Below are 20,165 nucleotides of genomic sequence, written 5' to 3'. Positions count from 1 at the left end.
ACAAAAAGTGATCTTCTCCAAGTGTCTAAAAACAAGTCAATGAAAACATTTAAGTAATTGTTTAAAGTGTGTGAAAAAATTTAAAAATCTAAAAATTTGGAACCCAAAATATTCCAACCCTTCATTTAAACATTTCTCTCGTACTGTATGTTTCTTAAAATTCAGTAAATATACTATTTGTGGAAACTTCTTTTTTTCTTTTACCTCTTCCCTTCTCTTTTAATGTTTTTATTTTCAACACTTTCTTCTCTTTTCCAAAAGGTGCCGAAAGTTACCCCGTGCCCTCAAGGAATGGCCAGCATTCAATGCCCTCAAGAAGAAGATTGACGACTTTAATGAGACCTGTCCTCTCTTAGAGTTGATGACCAATAAAGCCATGAAGAAGAGACATTGGGATAGGATGGCAGATACCACCGGACACTTCTTTGATGTGGAAAATGAAGCCTTCTGTCTGAGAAATATCATGGAGGCACCTCTCCTGGAATCAAAGGAAGATATCGAAGTAAATAATAATAATATTTGTGTCGGTTTTCTTCTGTCTGTATTACAAATCCAAGTTGCAGCTATTAGCTGCAGTGTTGGTTTTCAGCCTGTGGGAATTTTGTTGACAATGAAATGAAATGTTTAACACTCAAGTCATACAAAAATGTGATTCATTAGCTTGACTTGTTAAGCACCCAGTTAAAACAATATGTTTCTATATATGAACCGCTTTGTAGCACATATACTGACAGTATGATCAGTATGAATATCATACTTCTGTGACAGAAAGATTAGGAATTGTTCATACTGTTAATACGAGTGCTCTGAAGCATGATTTCAGAGGACAGTATAGAGTGTTATTAGCATTAGGAAATTGTCCTGATTGACTATGTTAGGTTTTGTTTTGATTAATGAAAAGAAAAGCACAATTTATGAAAATTCCAATTTGCTATGGTAATGTGAGATATGCATTATTTGAAACTAATAAAAATACAAAATAAAAGAATCCACTGTCACTAATTAACTTAATTAATTCACATAACAATGAAGAGTTTCGTCAATTGCATCGGCTTGATCAGTTGTAATCTTCTTTTGATGCTGGAATCTTCAGTTCCAAAATATCACAAGCAGAAAAAAATTTGCATAAAAAAATGGGTATACCAAATTGACAAAAAAAATTGGTCAAAATATCCCTTTATTAGTACAGTACTTTTGATGGATTTAATAATATTTTAACCACAATTAACAGTTGTTGACAACAAGACGCTTTTCTTCGAATGTGAATTATGAAGCAGGAGTTGACTTTTCTTGTTTTATTTATTTATTTATTTATTTATTTTTGTGTGTTCCAGGATATTTGCATCTCAGCTGTTAAAGAGAAGGACATTGAAGCCAAGTTGAAGGCCACTATAGCTGAATGGAGCGCCAGAGATCTCATCTTTGCTAACTTTAAGAACCGTGGAGAGCTGTTGCTACGTGGTGACAACATCAGTGAATTGGTTAGCTTCATGGAGGACAGTTTAATGATTCTTGGCTCTCTGCTCAGTAACAGGTGAGAAAAGTCATGCAATATGAATGACTTCAGACTGATTTCCAGTTTTGATCTGTCACAGACCAACAAACAGGAAGAAATCACCTTTCTGTATGTAGTTTTATATTCAGGAACTTCTTGTTTAAATTGTCGTTTTTTTTTTCATTCAGTTTATCAGCATATAATGCTCCTTTATGTAAAGTCTGTGGAAGGAGACAATATTGAAGAGATGTACTATATTTCATCCTAGGTAGTAATTTAAGAGAGAGTATGCTCTTGCTACATTCCATGTCACTGATGATGCCTTTAATTTTCCCTTCTCCGTACAGATACAATGCTCCTTTTAAGAAGTCCATCCAGCTCTGGGTTCAGAATCTCTCAAACACCAGTGAGATAATCGAACAGTGGATGCAAGTACAAAACCTTTGGGTTTACCTAGAAGCTGTGTTTGTTGGCGGTGACATTGCCAAACAGTTGCCTAAGGTAAGTACTTACCATAACACTGTACTTGACTAACTGCATAAATATATAGATAGGTGACAGACAGACAGACAGATAGACAGACAGACAGATAGACAGAGACAGATAGATAGACAGACAGATCAACAGATATACAGATAGACAGACAGAGAGATAGACAGATAGGCAGATAGATCAACAGATAGACAGACAGACAGATAGACAGACAGATAGATAGACAGACCAATCAACAGATAGACAGATCAACAGATAGATAGATAAACTGATAGACAGACAGACAGATAGACAGAGACAGATCAACAGATAGACAGAGACAGATAGATAGACAGACAGTTCTACAGATAGACAGACAGACAAACAGACAGAGGGATTCATAGTCATTCATATATTGGCTGTATTTGTGTATATCTTTTTCACCATTGTACTGTAGGGTATGCTTCTATGTTTGGACAAGGGATATATAAAGTTTTATATTGAAATGTAAACAGAACTACTTTCTGTAAAACTTCTAGTATTGACATGTAATATAAACATTCTGGATTTGATGACGACAAACCCCTAAATGATTTTTTTCTCAATCTTTTCCTTCATTTGATTTTTAGGAAGCCAAACGATTCAGCAACATAGACAAGTCCTGGCAGAAGATAATGGTCCGAGCACATGAAAACACCAATGTTGTACAGTGCTGTGTTGGGGATGAGACCATGGGCCAGCTGCTACCTCATCTGTTGGAGCAGCTTGAACTCTGCCAAAAGTCACTCACTGGGTTGGTCTTTCTGTTATTTACACTCAAAAGCATCAGTTTTTTTACCAAAAAGAATTATGAAAAATTATAAGAGAATCAAGTTGTGTATTAATGAAGAAATTTGTGATCAGTTTGTTTTTCGTGAATCCAACTACACAGGTTGGAGTCACAGTTTATGAAATTTGAAGTGCTGATATTTGTTAGAATGGTTTAAAGAGATTTTTGTGGAGAAGGGATAATACAAATGAGCTTTATTGTTTCAAGTTAATTTTGTTTTCATTTTATATAGTAACTCACTACTGACATTTTAAGGCATTCCCTCTCTTTTCTCTTCACCAGCTACTTGGAGAAGAAACGCCTTCTGTTCCCTCGATTCTTCTTCGTTTCTGACCCCGCCTTGCTTGAGATTCTCGGGCAGGCCAGCGACTCTCACACCATCCAGGCGCACTTGCTCAGTATCTTCGACAACACCAAGAATGTCAAGTTCCACGAGAAGGATTACGACAAAATCTTGGCGATTCATTCATCGGAAGGAGAAACAATTGAGGTATTTAATTGAATCCTTTTTCTATTCATGCAAAAGAAAATATGGTAAAAGACAACAACAAAAAACAAAAAAGCAACAACAAAAAAAAATCAAAAATCTTGTAATGGTTCTTAAAGGGATATATCAGTGGCAGACAAGTTGAGGCTTATATGGAGGAGAAAAATATACCACAGCGTTAGTGGAAAACTTCATCTCAATATCTTGTTACTACTTGAGATGTAGTTGAATGAAATGAAACAGAGTTTGACTTCAATTTGACAGATCCCTCCCCAACTTCTGAAAAGTGGGTCACAGTGGGTGGTCAATGATGTTATTATGGTAGATGTTATTCAAGAGCTGTACTCAAGTGTTACAATCTTCTTGTTGATTTTGCCGTAAAATGTAAAACATTTGGAATATTTTTCTCATCAAAAGTGCATCTCTTTGAAAAAAGAAACTTTACTTGCCTTTTTGGATGCCATTTTCAACTTGCATTGATGACATCATCACTCCCCACAAAATATCACCAAATTTTATAAATTCATTTAAAAAATTCAAAATGGCTACCAAGTACTGTTATTTAAAGTTGCAGAAAGTTTAAAGCATTGCTGTGTAATGTACAATATCATCCTCCCAGAATATCCCTTACACAAGAAACTCTAGAACTGATAATAAACTTTATGAGATAACTCTATTTATTTTACTCAGCTGGAGAAATTTGTGAGAGCAGAGGGTAACGTGGAGCTGTGGCTGATGGCACTTATGATGATGGCACAGAAATCACTTCATGGTGTTATACGTATGGCAGCTATGGCCATACAGGACTCTAGCTTTAACCTGATTGAATTCCTCAACACTTACCCATCTCAGGTGAGAATTCTTAGGACAATGGAGTAAAATTTCTAAGAAAACACTAAAGAAAAATATCTTAAAAGTCTTCTTACGTCTTTATGAATATTTATGGCAGTATTCAAGCCCAATAACCTCTATGCTGTACAAGTTAGTGTGAATTGTTGGGCATATCCTGTCAATCTGGGGCTGAGTCCAGCTCAGATCAAAGTTACTGTTGGTGTTGCTTTTGGTAAGGTTTGGATAGCTCTTCATACAAAATTCACTGACAACACAGCTCATCATCTTCACTAGTAAAGTTTCATGTTCAGTCATGAAATTGCAAATGTTGAAAACTGCAATTTCCATGCAATTTATTTACCATTATGAAAGCATCTGGGTTATGAAATGTTCATAAATAATAGGATTGATTGCTCGCTAATAAAGTTTCAGCGGACAAATATATTTTGGATGGTGTCTTTATTTTTGCTACACTGACAGTATCAATAAAGCTGTGTTCGTTGATGACTTCATCAAGTGGTGGGGGGGGGTGGGGTAAGCAGACATCAGTTCAATGGGGTCCTCACCAAAAAGTTCTTGACACATGCTACACATGATAGGTGTGGTATTTACTTGCAATGAACGTGGAACAATTTCAAAGGTCTGCTTTACAAGTTAAAACTTCATTTCCTTGTCAAATAATCCAAGTTAGCTCACTGTCAACAAGATACCCTGCATCAATCAATCGTAGATGATAGATGAGTGCTTTGAATGATACCACACCATTTAATCTCTAGCTTAGACTTCATTAGTGTCTCCTCTCCATCTCCTCCAGGTCGGGTTACTGGGCATCCAGATGATTTGGACCAGAGATGCGACGGAAGCTCTCACCAACGCTAAATACGACCGTAAGGTGATGCAGCAGACCAACCAGGCGTTCCTGGAGCTGCTCAATCTCCTGATTGAGCAGACGACCAGGAACCTGACCAAGACGGAGAGGACAAAGTTTGAGACCCTGATCACGATACACGTCCACCAGAGGGACATCTTTGATGACCTGGTAAGAGAAAGCTTACATTATAGCTTACAACATTTACAGAAGGTATCTTCTGTCACAGAGCTACCTGTCTCTGTTATTCTGTCACAGGCCTATCCGTCTTTTGTTATTCTGTCACAGAGCTACCCTCCTTTTATTATTTCTTTTTGATAGGTAGTAAGTCAAATCACTTGTTCATTTTGACAGAAATATCTGACCATAGACAAAATCTCTCTAAATCCAAAAGCAATAGTTGACAACTTTCAGCTTATCAGATTCCATCACATTTGGCATTGCATATATATTTTTCCTTTCGGGGGGAGGGGGGGGGTTGGGAGGGTGTCTTTTAAGCAGCATCGAAAAGAAGATAGGGTTTTTTTTTTGCATGGTTGAAATATATGTATAAATAAATATTAAGCGAATATGTATTACATATTTACTCAAAAAACACTCCTTTATAGAGGTGTGTCATAGCTAAGCAAGAACAAATGCATATTTCTTGCATTGAAAGTAAACTTTCATTTTTGTATCCTGAGATATTTTATTTGTATTGCTCATTGTTTTTCACTCAACAGGTTCGTTTACACATCAAGACCCCCACCGACTTTGAGTGGCTGAAGCAGTCTCGTTTTTATTTTGTCGAAGACAGCGACAAGATGATCGTGTCCATCACCGATGTCGACTTCATCTACCAGGATGAATTCCTGGGATGCACCGAGAGATTGGTCATCACACCTTTGACTGATAGGTCTGTTTCATGTTAGGCAGCAGAGTAAAAATTCAAGTTTATATTCTAATGTTTTTGTTTCCAAAAACTGTCATTAGTGTAATAAAGCGATTCTCCAGAACTACAACTGGTCATTAGCGTTCCTTTATTGTGAAATGAACTCCTTGTTAAGTTTAACTATCTGACCACATTAGTGACTCCTGAGTAATATAAAACCTATACAGGTTGGTAAGTTTTTTTTTTTTGGGGGGGGGGGAGGGTGGTGACTCTTCTGCTATGAGTGGGCTTTGTGGGCTGTTCTCAGATTTTTCGACATTACATTGTTGACTGTTCGGTATGATTCATGTTACATGCTAAACCATGATAATGAATTATATTTAGATGTCTTTCCTAATTGTCCATAATTATCTGGCATGTAAAATATGACTGGTCAAGGTAACATTTCAAATAATGAAATAAAGACTAAAAACTAGCTCTCATATATTTAGCAGTATTACAGTTACTACAGCAGCTCAGTATTATATCAGTAGCTGTTGAATGAATCAAAAGAGACATTAAGAGTAAAAAAAATAAAGAGTAAAATTGAAAGAAAAAAGAATAGTTTCCTTGTAAGTAAAGTCTCCTTCATGTGTTTGTGAATTTTACCTTTGTCGCTGTATTTTCAATCATCTAACTTTTTGTGCTTTTCAGATGTTATATTACTCTATCTCAGGCCCTTGGTATGAGCATGGGAGGGGCTCCAGCTGGACCTGCAGGGACAGGCAAGACAGAAACCACTAAAGACATGGGCAGGGCCCTCGGAAAGTATGTGGTGGTCTTCAACTGCTCCGACCAGATGGACTTCAGAGGTCTAGGAAGGATTTACAAAGGTATTTAGCAGTGATATGATAAGAATAGCTCTGTTGAGATAAAGCACAGAATTAAAATTTGGGAAGGAAATTGTTCAATGTTACGTATTTTGTTCAAACATTGCATGTCGAAGACACAGATATTGTAAGCTGTTCATCAGTGAATAGAGGCTGCATATGGACGGATTAAAAATGAAGTCAATGTGTCTCGAAAAGTGCCAGGTAGATTCTATAGGAAGCAACACAATATCTATGCGATCCAACAACTACTTTTTCTTGTTGGGGGATGGGGGTAGGGGGTGTCTGATGGGTTTTTATCCATTAGCAAATGGTTTAGTATTAGGGTTAGTATTTTGAGGCATTACCATATTCTGGCTAGGCCCAGATACTACCTGTGACAAACCTATTTCACTTGGAAGGAATATCATCTGTATATATTTGTAAAAGTTAAGTTCCATTGACTGCTTTCCTTAAATCATTTTTCCTCACAAAGATATTTGTGAACTTTGAGACTAGAGACTAGAACAAATGTCTTGAGATAAAGTTTTCTGTTCAGTTCGTTCCAAACAAATTGATAGGCTTATATTTGCAATAAAAGGTCTCGAGGCATGTTTTCAAACAATTAAGCAGTTGGCTAATTCAACGATCTGTTCTTGCTTCCTCTTTCTCAAGGTCTCGCTCAGTCCGGTAGTTGGGGATGCTTCGACGAGTTCAACCGTATCGATTTACCCGTCCTCTCAGTGGCTGCTCAGCAGATCTACATCGTCCTGACCGCCAAGAAGGAAAGGAAGAAGAAATTTATCTTCACAGATGGTGATACCGTGGACATGAATCCAGAGTTTGGTATCTTCTTGACCATGGTAAGTTTTGGAATACTTGAATAAGTATATCCTCATAAATACTAAAGTACTCGAATCTATATATCTCTGTATGTTGTACAGACACACAAAGTGTTAAAGGTTTATGCTATACCCAAAGCACGTAATCGTTACCATTTCGTTCGTTGACAAATTTGTTTTCGTACATCCTTATTCGTTTATTCTAAACGCTGTTTAAAAGAGAATTAATTTGTTTACATTCTAATTCTGTATGACTACATCGTATTCAATTTTATTTGGGGAAATACTGTTCAAAGTCTTAAGTTTGGAGAGAGTTTTGAGTAAGAATGCCGCGGCGTTGTATAGTAGGAGGTTGCAGTAACACTAACAGTGGAAATATAAGCCTACACGTATTCTCACCAGTCAGTATTCAACAGACGCCGTGGATTTTCATGGTTGTCAGGTTGACCTTCAGAGTCTGTGGTGCTGTCACTTTCATCGGCTTCTGGCTCAAATTGATAGGGCCTAATTTCCTCTTGGTTCGGAATTTCGTATTCCAAAGAGCTTTCTTCCTCACTTGCTGTCCACGTTTGGTCGTCCGAAACCTCTGGACTGGAAATTTCGGGTTGTTTTGAAGCTTCCATTTTCGAGGTTACCAAGCGAAATCAACGTTAAAAGATAGTGCGCAGAACTTCACATTTAACATACGGTCTGCGCCTCTCGATACTACGTCACAAAAAATCAATACGTTATGAGGCGGTTATCCATTCTTACGTTTGTGAAGCTCAAAATTTCCCACTTTTTCACTTTTTGAAATCAAATTTCAAGGATTTGATGGAATATGTGAAAAGTAGATGTAATTTGCTATTAAATAGAGTAAAGTTGTAGCTACCTGTCCATAAACCTTTAAACACTGCTTCATTCTCCTTCATTCAATACAGAATCCAGGTTACGCGGGACGTCAAGAACTGCCCGAAAACTTGAAAATCAATTTCAGAACCGTGGCCATGATGGTCCCGGACAGGCAAATCATCATCCGTGTCAAACTGGCCAGTTGCGGTTTCATGCAGAACATCATCCTGGCCAGGAAATTCTTCACTTTGTACAAGCTATGTGAGGAACAACTGAGTAAACAGGTAATCAAACTTATGACAAATATGGTAAACAGGTTTACTAAAATGGTTCTGTTCTGTATAGGATTGATCCGCCAAACCGTCCTGTCACTGATTTTCATTCTTGCTGTCCATATTGGTTGGGGAATTTGTGTGGCCTGATGGCTAGATTCTTGTTTTCCGTGGGGGGGGGGGGGTAGGGTCCATCCATGGGGGGGCAGTTATTGAAGCAGAGGGGGTAGCTTATTGAGGCTGTTTCATGGGAAGATTCATCAAAGTGAAACAGGTACTCAACCATACTGTAAACTAAATGGCATCGAAGGACCAATTATCTCTTAAGGAGGGGGTAAGGCCAGAGGTCCAAGATGTGGTTTGGTTGTATAACAGTTCTGCAAGATTCACACCAATAAACCTTCACATGATATGAACTAATGTTACCAAGATTCATTAAAATTCTATACCTGAATTTTCGACACAAAAAGTGTGCATTGAATTGGAAGAAGGGAGAAGGGAGGGTAGACAAGGCTTGGGTACCCATAAGACCATTAGGATATTGTTCACTAAACTACTATATTACCCAAAAGTTAGAAATCCAGATAAAATAGGGACTCTTTCTTGAGCTTCATCAGAATTATCTCTTGATCTTCATTGCTATGGTAACACTCTGTTTTCTGCATCCCTCAGGTTCATTATGACTTTGGATTGCGTAACATTCTATCCGTGCTGAGAACTCTCGGAGCTGCGAAGAGGGCCAATCCCACAGACAGCGAGGACACTATTGTCATGAGAGTCCTCAGAGATATGAACCTCTCAAAGCTGGTGAGTTTGTTAGGACACTGTGACCATTTGTCCTGTGTTGTATCTGTACTTCTAGTTAGGTCTTCAAGCATTACTATGGTCCCAAAGTCACCCTAATCCTCCTCCCCCTCACTCAAAGATATAGCTGTAACAGTTGTATTATTCTTTTTATGTGCACCCCACAAGAGCCTTTCACGTTTTAAGATGAGTAAGAATCGATCTAGGCCTGCATTATTTTCATACCAGTAGTACCCAACATAACCAACCTAGCCTGTGATGGTTCCTGATTGAATTGGTTAACTTCAACATCTGGTAACATGCAGACTACCTTATAACTGTACTTTTGTGAGCAAGTGGAAAGTCTCCCTTTAGTGCTTGTACTGAGCAATGCACTAAAAGCATGAGTGAATGTGTTGCATGAAAAATAAATATTTTAGTCCTTTGCTAGAAAACTCAACAAAATTAAACAGACTAAACTTTTTTCTGATGTTTTTATTTGACTTTTTAGGTGGATGAAGATGAACCTCTATTCCTGTCACTGATTAATGACCTGTTCCCAGGGATCACTCTCGATAAAGCCGGTTACCCCGAGCTGGAAACAGCCATCGCAAACAGGGTAGAGGAAGCTGGATTGGTCAACCATCCTGCATGGACACTCAAGCTTATCCAGGTTAGTGTGTCTTCCATAGTCCCTTGATATACATGAAAGTAAAACATTTTTTTTTCATTTTAATTCAGAGTGATGCAGTAAACCCTTGCAAAAGTTGACTGGTTTTAAAATATTCATATTGAAATGTGTTTGTACTTGGCTGTTCACCTTTTGCTTGTTGTTAACGACATATAAACTGTTTGATTTTGTGATTAACATTAAGTGCTGGGTTTTTGGTTTGCTTTTGTCAGTTGTTGACACTGGTGGAAATGATAATTCCATAAACAGCTAGTTCTTTAGTGAGATAAGTCTTGTATTGTTTTTTCAAATTATGACAACAAAAAAAGAAGAATTAAAAAAAAAACTTAATTAACTGTTTGTATATTTTACATACTAATATTAAGTGTGTATGGAATTTTGAGAACAGTTATGAAATAATTAACTTTGGCCACATGTAGGTACATTTCTGGAATAAAAAATAAAGAGGGTCTCCTTGGTTTGAAAGTTGCAATGATTTCATGTTTGTGTAAAACTTGATAAATTTAGTAAAAATTGTTGGAAATGGCTATTTTACAATTCACATACAGAACTTGTTAACGCTTTTCATTATTGGTTATATCTCTGTGAAATATTTTGGTTACTCAGTCTCAACTTTATCGTCTTTTATACTTCAGTGTTTCTTTCTGAGTTGTGACCAGATTCCTTTCTTTTTTACAATGCCTGTTTTAGTTTTGTCGACCCTAGTTTTTCAGATTCGATCTGATGTATCCATCTATTTTCAGTTATTCGAGACCCAGCGAGTCCGTCATGGTATGATGGCCTTGGGGCCAAGTGGTGCCGGTAAGACCTGCTGTATTCATATGCTGATGAAGGCCATGAGTGACTGCGGAAGTCCTCACAAGGAGATGAGAATGAATCCAAAAGCCATCACTGCTCCTCAGATGTTTGGGCGTTTGGATGTCGCTACCAATGATTGGACAGACGGTATCTTCTCAACTTTATGGAGAAGGACTTTGAGAGCAAAGAAAGGTACAAATTTTAATACAACAAAAAATTTGTGGTCCATTTTTCTTGTTGAATGTCATGTAAATAAGTTGGATTGATTGATTGATTGATTGAGGAGAATGTTGACTGGCAAAGTGTAGTGGCTTTGTTTTGTCTAATATTTCTTGATGACTTATCGATTTTGATGTGCCTTAGCATCAAGCAAGTCAATAGGATAGGTGGTTAATGAAATGTTTGCAGGGTAAATATGAAGTAGGGTATTGTACATATAAATCCTTGAGGTAAAAGTTCAGCCTTCATAAAATTCAAGTATACTTTAACACATTATACACCATAATACAACCACACTTGTATCTGCTTGTACCCACTCTGTACTACACCCACACTTTACACACTGAACACCACAGTATGACCACACTTGTATCTGCATGTACCCACTCTCTATTTTCAATATCCAGACTTAACCCACACTGTAGCCACAGTGCACCCACACTTCTGTCTGTATGAACCTAATCTGTACTATCACTGCACCAACACAGTGCCCATTCTATTCATATCATCATTATTTCCATCACAGGAGAACACGTCTGGCTGGTGTTGGATGGTCCAGTCGATGCCATCTGGATTGAGAATCTCAACAGTGTACTGGATGACAACAAGACATTAACCTTGGCCAACGGTGATCGTATACCGATGGCGCCAAACTGCAAGATTGTCTTTGAGCCTCATAACATCGACAACGCTTCCCCAGCTACAGTATCTCGTAACGGGATGGTCTACATGAGTTCATCAGGACTGGATTGGCAACCTATTTTAGAGGTGAAAAGATTATTGCAATCAGTAAACCATTTGTTATTTATATATGAATAGACTGATCTTTGTTAAAAGGACTCTATAAAGTAAAGAGAAAATCATTGCTAAATGGTAGCACAATGCTTGAAGATTGCCATGTTCATCTTATGTTGCTATGGTGACATTGTGTTGTCAAACTTCTCTTATGGCTCTTAAAATATCATCAAAGTAATAATATTCATATTGCCAGAGAAGCTCAAAGTGATTTTCACAACAAGAGGATTTAATTTTTTTTGGTTTTTTTTGGTAGGGATGGCTGAAGAAACGTAACCCGATAGAAGCAGAATGCATCCGCAACCTGTTCGAGAAGTCGTTTGCTGCCACCTATCGTCATGCCGTCCAGAGTCTGGTTTTCAAGATGGAGGTGTTGGAGTGTATGGTCATAGCGCAAGCAATCACTCTCCTTGAGGGTCTCATCCCCAGGAAGGACGACAAAGAAGGAGGCGGGGCCTCTCCGGAACATCTGGAGAACCTCTACGTCTTTGCGGTGATGTGGAGCGTCGGAGCTCTGCTGGAGTTGGAAGACCGATCCAAGCTGGAGGAATTCATGAGGACCTCAGACGAGGTTGATGTCAAACTCCCCGAAATACCCGGCGACTCCGAAGACACAATGTTTGATTACTTTGTAGACAGCGATGGTAAGATAAAACGTATTAAGTTAACGAAATGATATTTGGTAAGGATTCTTAATACAATCTAGCATTTTATCCTCAGAAGTCAAGACTATATATGCTAATAAATTCATTAATTTGGTAAGAAAAATGGTGGTTGCTTGAGTCCCTTCATTTCTTAGAGAAACAGTTGTTGGCTATAAAGGAATATCCACGAAAGAATTGAAGTTATAATGATAATAATATAAGAGTATTCCTCTATGCTATGAGGCTTTCTGTTTCTTGTATACAATAGCATAGGATGCATCTTCAAGCTTAAATAATCAGTTTTAACATTTAGATTATCTATGTGATACTTCACGGTTTCCTTTTTGTTTATTGTTTTATATATGACAAATTTTGGTTTTGATTATGCGACTAATCTTCTTCATCCATTATTTTGTTAGGTACGTGGAAACATTGGAACACACAAGTAGAAGAATGGATCTATCCAGCAGATACCACTCCAGAGTACGGATCTATCTTGGTGCCAAACGTCGACAATGTCCGCTCAGATTTCCTCATTAATACAGTCGCAAAACAGGCTGGTGTAAGTATAGAGAGGTTGCCTAGCCAGTTGAGCTATAATTTTATCACTATTCTGTTGCAGTATGTTGAAAGTGTCCACACAGGTTTTTCTTACCCAATAAAGTTGAAAAAGATCCTGCTAGGATCGAAACGTCAGGCCAACTTACTTTTACACATTCTCCTACACAGGCTCTCTAGTGGATAAGCAGTTTGCTAACAGTTTAATTTTATTCCAATAAAGTTGTGATAGAAAACTCTTGTAAGGATACAGAAAGTAGCTTGTTTATGAGCAACAATTGATCACTATTTCGGTGGAGAATGTTGATCATGTCGGCACCGATTTTGTATTAATACTTTGGTGAAACTATCTGGTGTGACATTACAAAAGTCGGCTAGTTCTTAAGCCATAATTTATCACTAACCATATCAAACGATTGCATATTGAAGTAATATTCTTTTGGTGTTATATATTCAATGGTGTCAAAGAATGATGTAGAGCCGAATTTATGTGGATCCTCCCCCTCCCCCCACCACGACCCTCATGGGAGAACTCTCTCAAGGTTCTCTTGCTTAACTTTGTGCAGTCAAACAAAGTCAGTGAAGTAAAGATAACCAACATGCTCTCCTGTCACTTTAAAGAAAAATTCATGAAAGTCTTGCAAGAGCAAGGAAAGTTATTACCCCAGATTCACTTCAAACCAGTGAATACAGGATTATTAACAACTTAGCTGTCCAGTTTTCTGGTTTGATTTACTTATTAAAATTAAACTCTGGCTTGAGTTCAATTCCCCTGGCTCAATAATTAGTTGTTTTCTTTTATCCATTTCCTACCCTCCTTTATTTTGGATAGGCTGTTCTTCTAATCGGAGAGCAAGGCACAGCCAAGACAGTCATGATCAAGGGATACATGGGCAAGTATGACCCAGAAGCTCACATGGCTAAAAGTTTCAACTTTTCATCGGCCACAACGCCACTCATGTTTCAGGTAAAGTCAAGATGAAAGTTCATTTACTAGCGAGCTTCTTTTCACAGATCTCTGATAAATTATGTTATGATATAAACCTTTATGATATATTGAAAGATGTTATGTTATATAATTCTTGAAGTATTAGAAAAAGACTTTTCACATGTCTTACATTTCATAGTCAGAAGTTATTTGAAAAATGTTAATGACATCATTAATAATTGCTTCAATGTTGCTTTTAAGATGTGATATTTTATTCTTAAAGTTTTGAAAGGCTTTCAAATATTTTATGTTTCATATTCAAAAGTTATTTGAAGAAATTTTGATGACATCATTAATAATTGCTTCAATGTTGCTTTTGAGATGTGATATTTTATTCTTAAAGTTTTGAAAGGCTTTCAAATATTTTATGTTTCATATTCAAAAGTTATTTGAAGAAATTTTGATGACATCATTAATAATTGCTTCAATGTTGCTTTTGAGATGTGATATTTTATTCTTAAAGTTTTGAAAGGCTTTCAAATATTTTATGTTTCATATTCAGTAGTTATTTTGAAGAAATTTGATGGCATCTTTAATAATTGCTTGAATGTCGCTTTTGAGATGTGATTTTATGAAAGTTTCTTTATATGACTACCTCCAGTCATGCTCATGTTTGTTTTTTTTTTGTTTTTTTTGTGTTGTTACATTTACAGAGAACAATTGAGAGTTACGTAGACAAACGTATGGGTAACACCTACGGTCCCCCAGCCGGCAAGAAAATGACCGTCTTTGTAGATGACATTAATATGCCAATTATCAACGAATGGGGTGATCAGGTAAATATATTGTTTATCTTTTTGACATCCATCACTCAGTACTTTTCATAATACTTGCTTTTATTTATTTGACCCAAAAGGTAGAAATTGAGTTGATTTGTGTAAGTCTTTCCAAAGCCTTATTCTATTTCAAGACTTACCATAAACAAATAAAAAATAAAAAAAATAGATCTTCATCAATGTTTAAATCTGTAGTAAGATGTTTGACTGGCAATAAGGATCATTTCAGATTTGAATAGATTTAGTACACCGTTGACAAAGGTCAATGGATGCTGTGGTCAGAGTTGAATATGTATATTCATTATTTAAAATATTTACTATATTTACATTTTCCAGGTAAAATGTTTGCCCTACCCATTGTGAACTAAAATTGTGTCATGAGAGGAATTTTTTTTTTTTAAATGAAAAATTATGGTCCAGATTAAAATATTATTTAATATTATTATTATTAATTAATATTATTATTATCAAAATTAAAAGGCAAATTATGGCATGAACATATTTGATGATATTTTATTTTACAATATCCACGATGCAGGATTTCATTCTTATATTTTCATTTCTTGCCACTGAAAGGTCACAAATGAGATTGTCAGACAGATGATGGAGTTTGGTGGATTCTACAATTTAGAGAAACCTGGTGACTTTACTATCATAGCAGACATTCAGATGATGGCCGCCATGATCCAGCCGGGAGGAGGCAGGAATGACATCCCACAGAGACTCAAGAGACAGTTCTCCATCTTCAATTGCACTTTACCCTCAAATGCATCCATCGACAAAATATTTGGTTAGAACCAATGTCTTTTAATATTTTATAATTCATCATCGAGAAAGACCTTAACTCTTTGAGATTTCTTATGTTACATATCCCAAGCTTTGTACAGGGTTATAGGACAGGGCTTCAGCCAGAAATAGGAAGAAGGGTTTGCAATTTGTAGCCCGGGGGGGGGGGGGGAAGGTTTGTAAGGAGGAGGTGCTGCCATCTCCTTTGGCAACTTTTTCTTTGATTGAGAGTGCATGTATTCCAAATGGTATTATTTTTCATTTTTTTTTCAAGTTGCTTATAAATCAGCCTTCATTTCCCATCAGTATCTTGGTGAAGTCTACATCAGTTCTTTTTAACTTTCCTAAAAACACACTGACTTTTAGACCTGTCTTCAGTCTTAACAAGGTGCCTCAGCAGGGTTAAGAAGTGTAAAGACTGCACCAATGGCTTTTTCTTTTCTGTTCTTTTATACCTACTTTCTCTTTCCATGTTCAAATCATCCATTGGACTTCTGGCCATTTCTGGGGCTACAGCCTTGTTGCACAGGATGGTGTAATCTTCTCCTACATAATTCCACACTCGGGCTAGCTAAGGCCCGTACTCTCACACATCATAAAACTTTGACCTGACAATATTTTGCATCCTTTATGTGTTAACATTTATCTGTTTCTTGTTTGGCTCATCAGGTGTAATTGGAACTGGTCACTACTGTGAAGGCAGAGGATTTGCTGAAGAGGTCAGAGAATTGGCCAATCAGTTAGTTCCTGTTACCAGAAGACTCTGGCAGCTCACAAAGGTGAGAGTTTTGTTTGCATCAAAATTACATTTTTTTTTACATTTTACTTTGATAAAACTTTTCAAGGTCAAAATTTGTATGTTACTTGAAATCAACAAAGGTTTCATCTGCTGTGGTATGCATCGTGAATATTCATACCTTACTTGCATTATGGGATGTGTGAAGACATTACTAGTTCTGAATGTGCCCTCGACTAGCAGAATCTTTTTCAGAAGTTTTTCTGTGGATATCTGTTTTTGTGATAGTTCCTTCATTTCATTCACTTCATTCTTACTTAAAATGACTGGTAGGGTATTAATTACAACAATTCCTGCTCCACAAAATGTCTTTTTGTTTTCATGTTATACCATCCTTTCTACTTCTTACAGTTTCATTCTACACGCATAAATACTTTAACTTTAAGCCACAAGCATCACATTTTCCCTGGTGCAATTACTTTGCTCTGCACTCTTCATTTTAACAACGTTTCCCTTCATATAGCATCCTAATCTGTAATACATATCCATTTCGTTTCCAATTACAGATTAAGATGTTGCCGACACCAGCCAAATTCCACTACATCTTCAACCTGAGAGATCTGTCCCGCATCTGGCAGGGTATGATCAACACCGTCGCAGAATCCATTCCGACCAAGGAAGTCATTATGCAGCTGTGGAAGCATGAATGTACCAGAGTCATCGCCGACAGGTTCACCGGCCCACAGGATTGCGATTGGTTCAACAAGACCATGAACAGGGTCGTCGCAGAGGATCTCGGGGAAGAGATGCAAGCAGCTGTGATGAAGGATAAATACTTTGTGGATTTTATGAGGTAGGAAGAAATATGATTGTGCGGTCCAAAGAGAATGTGCATAGTTATTTACCATGTTTGTTTGAGTCAGGGGTGCGTGCAAAGTAAGGAACATCTCATGAACAGAAGATAACAGGGTATTAGAAAAAGAAAGAAATGAAAATGTTTTGATTTATACGATATTGTTTCCGTTTGTCTCTTCTTCTCGTCTTGTTTTTTTATTTACTTGTGTAAATGTTTTCATTCACATGTTTATCCATGACATGGAGGTCTTTGGATTCCCCATAAACTATCTTATAACAAATTTAAATAATGACAATAAATTCCGGTTTTCTTCTTTTTAATTCTCTTCTTTGCATAAATTTGATTTTGTAACTTGTTGATGGCTTAGTAGACAATATTTATATATGACTGTCTTCAGTATTAACAATTTAACATGTGACAATCTAAAAGACAGTCCATCAGTTCATCAATCGGTTGTTATGACTAGCTTTTGTTAAAATTGATTGTGTATTCATATGATTGCCCTCCTTGGGACACTTGTATCAGGAAAATTGAGAAGGTCACAAGATTTGTGGCATCAGAATTTGTTTATTATGCTTGTACGTTACAGGTAATGGAGAGATGAGTGGGGGAAGGGGGGTGGGGAAAAAGGGCAAAGGATGGCAAAGTTGAACAGTGTAGGCTACATGTTGAGAAAATGGGTGTTTCACAGAATGTAAACAGCAGTGTACATACCATCCTTTGTAGGAAAAGTAAGGGGAAGCAAGTGGGTCTTGACGACAGGGGAGAATGTGCAGAGGAGGAGTGCACTTCCTACCTAAGATAACACCACTTTACAAGATGTGTTCACTTGGAAGCTATGGCACTTCTTTCAACAATGAGCTTGGTTTAAAGGTTATTAATGACAAAGAATGAACCTTCCCTCTCTATGATCCCAGTGTCCTTTTATTTATTTGTTAAATTTATTTCTTGTTGCCATAGAGATGCTCCGGAAGCTACAGGTGACGAGCCAGAGGATGCAGACTTTGATTCGCCAAAGATCTACGAGGCTGCGGAGTCATTTGAAGTCTTGGAGGAGAGGTTGCAGATGTTCATGGCCCAGTATAATGAGTCAGTCAGAGGGGCAGGGATGGACCTAGTCTTCTTCAAAGATGCCATGGTTCATTTAGTCAAGGTTGGTATGAACAGACTGACACATTGACCAAACTGACTAGGTTAAAAGACTTGTTAGAAATTGTCAAAGAGAAAAAATCAGTAGTACAGAAAATTAAAAATTCATAGATTTTACAGAAGTACCCAATTACCTAAAGTTATCAGCATCGTTTCAAGGTGATAAAATTCTTCATTTATTTGTGTTTACTCGAAGACGCATATTGTATGTGCAATATTTTCTCACAATTGAAATACAGTAACAATGTAGATATATATGTATGTTTAATCCTTGTGAAGAATAGTGTGAAACCTCAGCCCAACTGCCTTGAAAACTGGTGATACTGCAATATTAAAGTGCAAAGAGTAGATTTGAACCTTAATAGTGCAATTTGTTCCCTTTGCTGTACAACTTATATATAAATTTACAAGAGAAATTACATTGAGCTTTAGAGAAGTCAAGGTTACGGCTGCATGATAACGAGTAAAAGAAAATGTCCATTGAGATGAAGAGATTTAGGAGGAGATGCCAAGGTATGTTTTATAGAGAAGTGTGTAAACTTAAAAAGACTTCTGCGAAATTGTTTGGTATTATGTATAGTCTTGTAAGTTGTGACTTAACATTTGTAAGTGCTGTGTATAAACAAACAATAAAAAAGTTAAAAAACATTTTCTTATTGTTTCCACAAATTTATCTTTCATTGATGTTGTTTTTGTCTGTTTCAGGTCTCGCGTATTGTCCGGACACCTCGGGGTAATGCTTTACTGGTCGGTGTCGGTGGATCAGGGAAACAGAGCTTGACCAGACTGGCTTCGTTTATTGCTGGTTATAAAACCTTCCAGATCACTTTAACCAGGTAAAACAGGGCTGGCTACTCGAACAAGACATGAATGAAATTTATCTAGCTTTTATTTAAAATTCATATTTTTCTTTCAGGATCTTTTTTTGTGTGTAAAGTTTGGTCCTAGATATACAATGTGACCAGTTGTGTCCAGTCTTGAAAAATTTGTTTTTTGGTTTTTTGATCATGCTCGGGTATTTTCGTGCATGGAAATAGTACTTTCAACTAGGTGGACTGTGTATCTGGGTGAGGACCATTTATGTTCTTGAAACCTGTGTCCCTGTTTGTGGTAACAAATGTCAGCAAAGCTCCCTAAGTCAAAGATGTAGGATAAACTAGTGAGGAATATCTTAGTATTAATCATGTCCCCAAGATTTATTATGAGATATGTGGAAGATGATGGGTTTTTTTCTCCCTTGCTTTTGTTTTTACCCTGGCCAAATTTCTGTTAAAGGTATCAGTATAACTTACAATTGGAGACTTTTTATTTGTTTTGAAGAGGTCTGTTTGATATTTCGTAGTCAACATATTTTGTCGAGACTTGATTTTAATTCCTTGTGTACTTGTGTCTCAGATCATACAATACCTCAAACCTGATGGAGGATTTGAAGGTCCTTTACCGGGTCGCAGGTCAAGAAGGCAAGGGTATCACCTTCATCTTCACGGATAACGAAATTAAAGAAGAAAGTTTCCTGGAGTACCTCAACAATGTACTCAGCTCAGGAGAGGTATGGAGATGAAAAACAAATCAAATATAAAACAATTATCTTTCATCTTTTACTCTATTTTGCTTTTGTTTTTCCTTATATATAAAAAAAATGTTTTAATTATGTCTGGGATTATCCATCTGTGCCATCCTGTGTTGGCTGTTTTTTCTCTTCTTCGCCAATGAGAACATTCTTAATTGTCGATTAAAGATG

At 37.0% G+C, this 20,165-nt stretch overlaps 1 protein-coding gene across 1 annotated transcript in view; it reads left to right on the top strand.

Annotated features, from left to right (window-relative positions):
• Window positions 1–20,165, top strand: part of LOC139965575 (dynein axonemal heavy chain 5-like) — a 75,374-nt gene that overhangs the window by 26,152 nt on the left and 29,057 nt on the right. Inside the window, exons 26-50 of the mRNA XM_071968087.1 lie at window positions 262–502; window positions 1,335–1,534; window positions 1,843–1,996; window positions 2,596–2,759; window positions 3,078–3,285; window positions 3,973–4,134; window positions 4,928–5,152; window positions 5,704–5,876; window positions 6,546–6,724; window positions 7,376–7,563; window positions 8,463–8,657; window positions 9,318–9,452; window positions 9,940–10,101; window positions 10,863–11,109; window positions 11,663–11,904; window positions 12,188–12,575; window positions 12,995–13,137; window positions 13,966–14,100; window positions 14,775–14,897; window positions 15,474–15,687; window positions 16,353–16,462; window positions 16,986–17,272; window positions 18,236–18,428; window positions 19,130–19,260; window positions 19,820–19,973. Of these exons, the coding sequence (XP_071824188.1) occupies window positions 262–502; window positions 1,335–1,534; window positions 1,843–1,996; window positions 2,596–2,759; window positions 3,078–3,285; window positions 3,973–4,134; window positions 4,928–5,152; window positions 5,704–5,876; window positions 6,546–6,724; window positions 7,376–7,563; window positions 8,463–8,657; window positions 9,318–9,452; window positions 9,940–10,101; window positions 10,863–11,109; window positions 11,663–11,904; window positions 12,188–12,575; window positions 12,995–13,137; window positions 13,966–14,100; window positions 14,775–14,897; window positions 15,474–15,687; window positions 16,353–16,462; window positions 16,986–17,272; window positions 18,236–18,428; window positions 19,130–19,260; window positions 19,820–19,973 (4,753 nt within the window). The remainder of the gene's footprint in view (window positions 1–261; window positions 503–1,334; window positions 1,535–1,842; window positions 1,997–2,595; window positions 2,760–3,077; window positions 3,286–3,972; window positions 4,135–4,927; window positions 5,153–5,703; window positions 5,877–6,545; window positions 6,725–7,375; window positions 7,564–8,462; window positions 8,658–9,317; window positions 9,453–9,939; window positions 10,102–10,862; window positions 11,110–11,662; window positions 11,905–12,187; window positions 12,576–12,994; window positions 13,138–13,965; window positions 14,101–14,774; window positions 14,898–15,473; window positions 15,688–16,352; window positions 16,463–16,985; window positions 17,273–18,235; window positions 18,429–19,129; window positions 19,261–19,819; window positions 19,974–20,165) is intronic.

The sequence above is a fragment of the Apostichopus japonicus genome, chromosome 3 (assembly GCF_037975245.1).
Source record: "Apostichopus japonicus isolate 1M-3 chromosome 3, ASM3797524v1, whole genome shotgun sequence".
Taxonomy (NCBI): domain Eukaryota; kingdom Metazoa; phylum Echinodermata; class Holothuroidea; order Aspidochirotida; family Stichopodidae; genus Apostichopus; species Apostichopus japonicus.
The sequence above is the reverse complement of the archived record's forward strand: the minus strand, read 5'-3'. Positions and strand labels throughout refer to the sequence as shown.